General features: G+C 32.2%; 1 protein-coding gene across 1 annotated transcript; it reads left to right on the top strand.

Moving 5' to 3' along the window:
- The first annotated feature begins 2,874 nt into the window (after positions 1 to 2,874).
- Positions 2,875 to 8,967, top strand: LOC114745804 (TMV resistance protein N-like). Its single transcript, XM_028933968.1, has 4 exons — positions 2,875 to 3,446; positions 5,059 to 6,172; positions 6,327 to 6,440; positions 8,551 to 8,967. The coding sequence occupies exons 1-4, from the start codon at positions 2,875 to 2,877 to the stop codon at positions 8,965 to 8,967; spliced, it is 2,217 nt and encodes a 738-aa protein (XP_028789801.1).
- Positions 8,968 to 10,308: the final 1,341 nt, after the last annotated feature.

Raw genomic sequence — 10,308 nt, forward strand, 5'->3', positions numbered from 1 at the left:
ATCAGAATCTCCATCTTCCTTGTTCCTTAGTCTTATAAAACTTTTACTTTGCATTTGGTCCCTTGAGAATTTTTTTATCCTTTCAAGGAATTTTTGGGACTCCTCTCAAAAGAAGTCTAGTAACCTGTCCATTCTAGGCTATTTTGAGCTTGTTTGGAGCTCTATTCAAAACGGGCTTTTAAGCAAGTTCACGTAAGCCGAGACAAAACTCTCCTCACATACTTACCTCGTATTCCGTAAATCACGTTTGAAAAGCTACTTATAAGTCAATCCAAACAAGCTCTTTATGTACTTTGAGGCCCAAAATTTGGGATGTTTCATTTTTATCAACAACTCAACATGTTGTCACTAAAAGGTTATTTTCAGCGACGATTTTTTGTTAAAGCCAAAGGTTATTTTTGGCAGCAACTTTCTTTTGCTACCACGAAAAGTTAGTTTCAGTGGTGGTTTTCTTTTTTCGCTATAGAAAGTCTATTTTAAATTTTTATTATTGTTGAAAGTCAATTTTTTTTTTAGCAATATGAATAGTCACTAAGAAAAACATCAACATGGATGATTATCATTATGCAATCATAAACCAACCATGACATTGGAACACACCTTACAATGATACTAACCCAATCAATTAGGCACAACGCAAGGTACAACGTATTGCAAGGATTTACCTGTTCAACCCATATACTTATTGTCAATCAATTAATGTAAAATTAATGTTGGAGTAGTTAGTGACTTTGCTACCTTGCTGCGCTCTTGTTTTTCCTTTAGCTTTTCCTGACTTGATATTTGGATTCTTGTCGATCTTGGGTAAAGATCAAAAGCTAAACATCAACATGATGCAATATAATGTACATCAAGAACTAGCCATTTTTACATGCATTATATCATTAGGAAAACTAGACTTCCCTTCTTACAACGTAATCCCTGTATCTTGCACCTTTACTATAGTAGGCTTAAAATTAACCTAACACGCTTGTCCCCATAATTTTAATGTTCTACTCCAATATTTAACTCAATTAGATAAAAATCTTAAATCCACCTCCTTTGTAAATATTATTTTTAATGCTTCATTTAGTTAGATCAAATGGCTAAGAATCATTCTTCCTTTCTCCATCTACCGAGATCATGCCACTGCCACCTATGTAACTAATGTACGTACTTGTGGAAGGCTATGGTTGTCCTTCGCAAAGTCTAATTATGCAAGCTCATTTTCATTTCCTGATTAATACGAGATTAATCTTCCACAAATGCTTTTGGAAACTTCTTTGATCATATAACCAATGTGAACCCATCAATAATTCACATTTATAGGAGAGTAATTCCCTAATTTTTTTCAAACTCAAATTTGTTCATTAACTATTTTTCCCATAAATTTCCAAGAAAATGCCTTATTCTTGGGTAACATTCCCTTAAAATATTCTTCAAACTAAACTCTATATTTCTTGGGGATCAAACCCATTCTATAAATTCATTTTAATCTTAAATAATTTCCACTATTTTTGTCCAATTATTTGTGGCCTCTTGGAATTTTTCACAATTAATTCAGCTAATTATCCTTTATTTAGTCAAAATTATAATTATGATTTAAAATGCATTGTTGAGGTAATTTTTCCACTTATACCTCACTTAAGCCTCAAGTATATTTTGGAAAATTATTCTCTATCTTCCTGATTCTTTGGGGAATTTTCGTAAAATTTTGGACATTACTTTCAAAATTACCCTTGCATACTTATGATTTTCAAAAATTATGTTTTTCTCAGTAAGTAAATATATAATATTACTCTAAGGTGTCTACTATTTTATTTGGTCCTTGGCTGAACTTTAATCACACTTTTAGCCTCTATTCAGAAACTCCTAATGTTATAGTTTGTTAGTAAAAGTATGAGTTTTGGTTAACCAAATTATATAGAAATTGTTAATATAGGGGGTTAACATTTCTTATATATGTGAATATAAAATATATCTTTTTTTTGTAACACGTAATTCCATTGATTTTTAATCGAATTCTAATTCCAATTTGCCGCCAGCGATCAAGTAGTAGTTAGTGACCTTGTTGCAAAAGCCATATCACAAGTAGGGGTGGGACATGGTGTGAAAGAAGTGCTTCAACAATTGGGCTGGTGGCAATGGCGGCATCATAAAGAAACTACAATAATAGTTGAAATTTGGGGGGCTGGAGGTATTGGTAAAACCACCCTTGCCACAGCTATTTATGATACAATTGGTGGCCACTTTAAGTGCAAAAGTTTTCTTCCTAATATCAAGAATGTATGGGAGAATAATGGTCAGTTTCTTCTTCAAAAGCAACTTCTTTCTGATATTCAAGTGAATCAAATGAAGCAAGGACTTCATAGCACAGCCTTAATTGTACTTGATGATGTAAATCAAGCAGGCCAATTCAGTAAACTGTGTGGAAATATAGAGCAGTTTGGTAAAGGGAATTTGATTTTCATTACAACAAGAAGTAAGGGTTTACTTGGTCACTTTGTTGACACATCATATGAAGTGAAAAAGTTGGGCCCCAGTAACTCTCTTCAGCTTTTTGGATGGCATGCATTTAAAAGCTTTAGTCCAAGAACTGATTTCGTGAATCTTTCATGGAAAATAATTAGTTGTTGTAGTGGGTTACCATTGATTCTTGAAGTTGTAGGCTCTCTTTTGCATAATAAGACAAAATCAAAGTGGCAAAAAGTATTGGATACATTAGAAAACAGTCCAAGTGACCAAATACAACATAAGCTTAAAATAAGCCTCGACTTTTTACCTTACTCAGAAAAAAAATTATTTTTTGATGTAGTACACTTTCATGTCGGTCGGAGCAAAAGTGATGTTGTACATCATTTGTTTAAGGGCTCAAGATTTCCCCTAGAAAGGGAAATGCAATTACTTATTGAGCGTAACCTTGTAAAGTTTGTCAATGATAAGATTCATGTGCATGATTTGCTACAAGAGATAGGGAGGGGAATCACTACAAATGAGCCAAAGGTCACATATATCTATGATGTATTCTTAAGTTTTAGAGGTGAGGATACTCGTAAATCATTTACTACTCATTTGTATACTGCTCTGAAACAAGCAAGAATTGAGGTCTTCATGGATGAAGAAGGGATTGCAAGGGGAGAACATATTTCAGGTTCATTGCTACGGGCAATTGAATGTTCAAGAATTTCAATCATTATATTCTCAAAGAATTATGCCGGCTCTAGTTGGTGCTTACAAGAATTAGAGAAAATCATGGAGTGTTACAGAACAACTAATCAAGTGGTTTTTCCAATATTCTATGATGTGCAACCGTTTGAAGTTCGTAAACAACAAAATGCTTTTGGAAAAGCATGGGAACGGCTTACAGCAAGATCCTCAAGTAGTAAAGGCAAGCAATTGACAAATAATTTGAAGAGAGTCCTTGTTGAGGCTGCTAACTTATCAGGGTGGGATATGCAAAACTACAGGTACTATTGTCTTCTTTTACTTGTTATTTGAAATGGTCAAATTCTTTAAGTTTGTTTTTCTATAAATGTGTTGAATTCGTTAATTGTTTGTAGAATGGATAGATTCATGATTAATAAGCTACTTTTACGTACTACCTCTAATTAATGACCCATGAACATTAAATAAAGGGTTAACGTGCAAATTTGCTTAAAAATTTTTACTCAAGAGTGTTAGGTACCTGAAGTTTTTCTAGGAACAAATTGGGTCTAAAAGTTTAAAATCATAGCAATATTATTTCTGTTATAAAAAAAATTGACATTGATTGTTAAAATAGTAACATTGATTGTTAACATTTTTAATAAAGGGCAATATTGCCATGATTTCAAACTTTTGGGGAAAATTTGTTCCTAGAGAAAAAGTTTCAAGAGCCCAATACTCCTAAGTAAAAACTTCCACTGCCAATTTGAACCTTAATAAATCTAGAGAAACTAGCTTAGACAATTACATTTCATTATCTTACACTTGAACATAATGTAGCTTGAGGTTATTTTAAAAAAATTAGGAAACATATTGAAGCATTCAGACTCAAATATTTGGGCATCTAGAAAATATGAAAGTAAAATGTTATCCTGATATATTTCATGAACAAAATATCTGGTATACTATAGATGCGTAGCTTGAGATTACTTATTAAAAAATAGTTGAAAAAATATAGAGCAAAAAAAAAAAAACTTATTTATAACAACGCCACCCAAATCTAGTTTATGTGATAATGATGAAGCAAGGTGTGAGTATAGTTTCCAGACTTAAAGCCTCCTAGTCTATCCTAGTCTGTACAAGAAAAAGTATTTAATTAACAAAGCTATATGGAGCTAGCAAGATTAGATAATAAAAACATGGAAAGATGTAAGTAAAGTTTGAGGATCACTCAAAGCCTCCCAGTGTAACAAAAGAAATTGTATCTAACAAAGGTAGCTTATGAAGGCCAAAAGTCAACGAAGGTAGCATATCATGTGAACGCAAGGAAGCTGTAAAGTCATGGTAGCTTGTAAAAAGCCACCTTTTCTCCTTTTCTTTGCCAAACCGTACCTTAATATTAGTCATCATGTGTGTGATGATAAATTTTTTTTAATAAATGAATGGATAAAATAATAGCACTTGTTTAATTAATAAAAAGCATTTAAAGTTACTTTATTGTTGATTTTCTCATATATAAAATATGTCTATCTATTATTTACAATGAAATTACAAAATTATATATAGGTACCCAGATAAGTGAAAATAAATTCTACATATGCATAAAGATTTATGGTATATAGCCTAGAATAATGTACCATATATGAAACTCTAACTCAACTTTTTTATAGTTAGGTCATAAAAGTTGAACTCATAATCTAGTTATCTTAAAAGAAAAATTAACTGACATTCTAATTAAACAGTGATGATATAGACCATATGGGGAAAGAATAATGAAACTGGAAATAAAATTAGTCCTTTTCCAATGTATTATTCATGCCTCTTATTTTGGCTGACTCTACATGCCTATCATTTTATTGCTATTATGGTTTTCTACCATGAATTTTTAATGATTATTGATAGAATTCTGGTCAGCTAATTTCTTGTTATTGCCAGAACTGAGGCTGAGTTACTTGACAATGTTGTTGAAACTATCACAATGAGCCTAGACAACACCAAATACATGTTTGTTGCTCACCATCCAGTGGGTTTGGAGTCTCGCGTGCAAGATATCATTCGATTGCTAAGTAGTGAATCAAATGACACTATCATAATAGGCATTTGGGGGATGGGAGGGATTGGCAAGACCACAGTGGCTAAAGCTATTTATAATGAAATCGGCCAAAGTTTTGTGGTAAAGAGTTTCCTTGCAAATATTAGGAAAGTATGGGAGCAAGATAATGGCCAAGTTTATTTGCAAGAACAACTTCTTTCTAACCTCTTAAAAACAAGAAGGATCAAGCTACCAAATGTAGGAACAGGAGAAACTCTAATCAAGGAAAGTCTTTGTAAAAAAAGAGTATTTCTTGTATTAGATGATGTGAATAATGAAGACCAACTCAAAGTTTTATGTGGAAATCGTGAATGGTTTGGTCAAGGTAGTAGAATAATTATCACTACTAGAGATGAACGTTTGCTTCAAATCCTTCAAGTGGATAAAGTATTTAATGTGAGAGGAATGGAAGATTATGAATCCATTGAGCTTTTCAGTTGGCATGCTTTTAAGCAAGCGTTTCCTAAAAAAAAATTCATCAAACTTTCAAGAAGTGTAGTATCATACTGTAGAGGGCTGCCACTTGCTCTTGAAATCCTTGGCTCATATTTGTTTGATAGAGAAGTACCTTACTGGGAAAGCACTTTGAATAAATTGAAACAAATTCCAAATGGTAAAATATTTGAAATCCTAAAACTAAGCTATGATGGTTTGAGTGACCAAATAGAGAAAGAGTTGTTCCTTGATATATGTTGTTTTTTTATCGGGAAGGAAAGAAGCTATGCTACTCAAGTATTAGATGGTTGTGGGCTTCATGCAGAAATTGGGATCACCCACCTAATTGAGCGAAGCCTTATAAAAGTTGTACAATTGGGAAACAAAAATGTACTTGATATGCATGAACTACTGCGTGATATGGGAAGAGAAATCATTCGTGAGCAAGCACCGAAGGAGCCAGAGAAGCGTGCAAGGTTATGGTTTAATGATGATGTGTTGAATGTCTTGGAAAACAACATTGTAAGAATGTTTCTAAATAACTTAATTGTGCAATTTACTAATTTTCTCTCATTTAAATCTTAATACTTTTTTCTTCATCATTCATTATGCATTCCTTGAGTTGTTGATCATGGATTATATTGTTTTTGTTTTTCCCTTTTCTCCTATTTCACAGGGAACAATAACGATTGAGGGGTTGTCTTTAAGCATGCCAAGAAACAATTCAGTATCCTTGAGTACCAAGGCATTTAAGAAGATGAAGATGCTTCGTTTACTCAAATTTGATAATGTACAACTTAATGGAGATTATTGTTACCTATCAAAAGAATTGAAGTGGCTTTGTTGGCATAGATTTCCCTTAAAAAACTTGCCAACGAACTTCAATCTGAAAAAGATAGTTGCCATTGACTTAAAGTGGAGTAATCTCACAAAAGTGTGGGAGAAAAGCCAGGTATTTGTAATTTACTTTTGCAATTAAAAATTAGTAGCAGGATTTACATATATTGATATAATCTCTTTTCATATAGGTGTTGGAATGGTTGAAAATTCTCAATTTAAGTCATTCTCATTGCCTAATAGAAACACCTGACTTTTCCAAATTACCACATCTTGAGAAGTTGATACTTAAAGATTGTTCACATTTGTCTATGATTCATCCCTCCATTGGACATCTTAGACATCTTATTATGTTGAATTTAAAAAATTGCAATAGTCTGAAGCATCTCCCAAGAAGTATGTATGACTTGAAATCTTTGAGAACTCTCAATCTTTTTGGTTGCTCCAAAATTGAAAGGTTGGATGAAGACATTGAAAAAATGGAATCTTTATCGATTTTGGTGGCAAATCAAACTGCCATAACACAAGTACCCAACTCAATAGTGAGGTTGAAGAACATGAAATATGTTTCTTTATGTGGGTATGAAGGATTGTCGCGTGATATATTTCCATCTCTTATTTTTTCATGGATTCCCCCAAGAAATCATTCAAAGTCCTTGTTTCAAGCATTTGGGATCATGCCATCATTAATCAAGTGCCTTTCACATCCTTTGTTTGCCAAACGTCATGAAATATTTAAAGCAGTATCAAGAACATCTCAAGCTCCACGTAAAAGGACTCCAGCATTGATTGGTTTTCATGAGCAAATTCATGAAAAAAGATCAGAAACATTCATGAGTTCCATCATTATTCATGTAGGCGAGTTCAACAATGTAATTGACACACTTTTAAAGAGTATTTCACAGGTTTATTCTCTTCATCTCTCTACTATCACCATGCCTAGTTTATTTAGGTTTTGAAAGAATGCCTTTTTCATACATGTTTAAATTAAAAAGTTCAATATAATGCATGCTTTTATTAATATCATGTGTGGGTACAGGAGGCATGCACTTATAATAATGTCTGTGCATGTCTAAATGCATAATAATTCACGTTAGTTATGCTTTTAAGTGTTTAAAAGCATCTAGAAAGTGTCAATCATTTTCAAAATAGTGTCAAATGTCCAATATGTAGACAACATGAGGATATATGTAATTTTGAATAGCTTATGCATGTTTCATAAGGTTTTAAAGCATACTACGCTACATATTCAAATATTAGCTTGTAGAGTATCTGCATCATCTAGAAATGTTTACTTCTAATTAATTTGGAAATAGATCTACCCAAATCATTTAATTTCCACACCTCATTCTCGACTGTTTTGAGTTAAGCAATAAAGGAGTTCAAGTATACATTTTAGTTGGTGTTTAAAATATACTACCTCTGATCCTTAGGGTTTGTTTGGTATGAGGAAAAATGAGAAGAGAGGAGAGGAGGAAAAATTTTAATAAGCTCGATTTGAAAAATTAAAAAAGTGGGTTAAAATTTTTTAATTAATTTTTATTATCCTTTTATATTACTTCTTCTCTTTCTTAAAATTTCAAAACTCCACTTCTCCAATTTTTTAAATAGAGCTTATTAAAATTTTTCTTCCCCTCCCCTCCCCTCCATTTCCCTCATACCAAATAGTACCTTAATATAAGAGCCAGATAACCAATTTGAGGAGATTAAAAAAGTTATTTAAGTTGGTTAATTATAACAAATGTGTTTTGAATTTTTTAGACTATCCTTTCTAATAATGTACATTGGAACCATCTCTTGGTGGGAATCCCTTGCAAACAATAGAGAGATATTTTACAAGAAAAAGCTATAAATTTTGGAGAGAAGTAGATTGAGGAATTATATTTAAAACTAAACCGAACCCTTCAATTAGCTCTTATATTAAGGACCAAATGTAGTGTATGTTTAAGAGTGAATGCTATCCTGTATCATCTATGTTTGAATTCCCATATATATACATATATGTAAATGCCTTTTTGTGTAAATGGTTAATTGAGTTCTTCTTTGTTATGTTTATGATTCAGGGATGTAATGAAAGAGGTTTTGGACTTAATTCGCTTCCGGGAGACAATTATCCTCTTTGGCAGAATTTTAAAGGTGAAGGATCTTCAATATTCTTGGAAGTTCCTCAAATTGTTGGCAAAACTTTGAAAGGATTGATTCTGTGCATAATCTATTTGTCTTCTCCAGACAATATGACATCTGTATCTCATCCTGTTGGTATCTTGGTATCAAACCATACAAAGGCCACCATGAAATTCTACCAAAAAGATGCAACAACTAGTCCAAATGATGAAGATAATTGGCAAGACTTAATTTTTAATTTGAAGCCTGGTGATAGAGTGGAGGTTATAGTCACTTTTGCATGTGAATTAAGAGTGAAAAATACACTTGTCTATTTAGTGTATGATGAAGATGTTTGCAAGAGAATCATGTATTGAATGTCTCCAAGAACCTATTTGTATAGGTATTCTTGGATGTAAAAACAAACCACAAATCAAAATATAGATGCACGCTTCACAAATCACAATTGTTGTTGGAACCAAGCTAATAAATAAAAGATTTTTTATGCATAATGTGATGGGGCAAAGTCATTAGCTTGTTTTATTGTTATGATGCTTATCTTTGTTTCTTTATTAAAAGAAAAAAAAAACAGAGGCAAACAAAGTATCATTTGCCCTTGTATAAAGGGCAATTATTTTTGTTTGGGTTCACTTGTAGTATTCACATATATATATATATATATATATATATATATTTTTCAAGGAAAAATTATCACATCCTCTAAATTTTAACCTAAGGGATGAGGAATTCAGAACTGACTGTGAGTCAAACAAAATAGTAGAGACAAAGATGAAACAACTTTTTAAGTGAAACTTAAACAGGGACCAAACTATCATTTTGAAAAGTTTCGATCAAAGAATGGTAGTATCAGAAACTATGTCCAAAATTCTTGAAAATCCATGAAAAATAAAGTAAAGTGTCTAGAAAAATATTTGAGACCCAAAAGATGAAAACAGAATGAGACTTATTTATCAAAGAATTTTCTATAATTATGACTATTTTTCGGCTAAACAGGAAAATATTAGCCAAAGCGAATTATTTCAATTATACAGAGGCCTCGATTGTTCAGATAAAAATAAGGAAAAAATTAGTCGAGAGTTTATTGCAGATTGTAAAATTATTCCTAACCCTTGAAAGTGAGAAGATTGACCTTGAAAATATTTAAACCTGAATTATGTCGATAGAAGGCCAATTTTGAAAATTTTCCAATAGAAGGAGTTACATATCGAATTTTGACTTCAGAAAAATTAGTGAATTCCCTCTCAATAAAAGAGAATTATTTGCATAGAGAAATAAGTTTTCAAAGCTCCTAGATTAGATAGGATGCAAAAAAAAGTTAATTGGTACGGTAAAATTACCCGGTGGAATAACCTAAAGCTTGGTGGGACAATTTTTCCTCCTATTTTTCAAGCATTTTGTTGCCATTTTTGTGAGAGGAGGACAAGGTTGGAGTTATGCCTTTTGTCAAGGACAAAACTTGGAAAAAGAATAAAATATTATCTCCCAAGTCACATGTTAAATATGCATAGACACATGGCTAGTTATCTTATTCTCCCATAACAATTGGCATGATCATGTAAAAGATGGCTTGATGAATGGGACAAATGACCATTGGAATTCTAATGTTTCACAACGGCAAAATGAGGAAATCAAGAGCCAAAAATTGTCTATAAATATCCTTCAAGAGCATGAAATTTGGCCCAAAAAAAGTAAGGGGA

This window comes from Neltuma alba, unplaced genomic scaffold (genome assembly GCF_004799145.2).
Source record: "Neltuma alba isolate B1F8T4 unplaced genomic scaffold, ASM479914v2 tig00004826_pilon, whole genome shotgun sequence".
NCBI lineage: Eukaryota > Viridiplantae > Streptophyta > Magnoliopsida > Fabales > Fabaceae > Neltuma > Neltuma alba.

Bases quoted from the DNA above. Each gene is read 5' to 3' on its own strand.
- LOC114745804 (XM_028933968.1), top strand. From the start codon at position 2,875: ATGCAATTACTTATTGAGCGTAACCTTGTAAAGTTTGTCAATGATAAG. The intron at 3,447-5,058 runs GTACTATTGTCT...TGTTATTGCCAG, and splicing joins TGGGATATGCAAAACTACAG to AACTGAGGCTGAGTTACTTG. The intron at 6,173-6,326 runs GTAAGAATGTTT...CCTATTTCACAG, and splicing joins ATGTCTTGGAAAACAACATT to GGAACAATAACGATTGAGGG.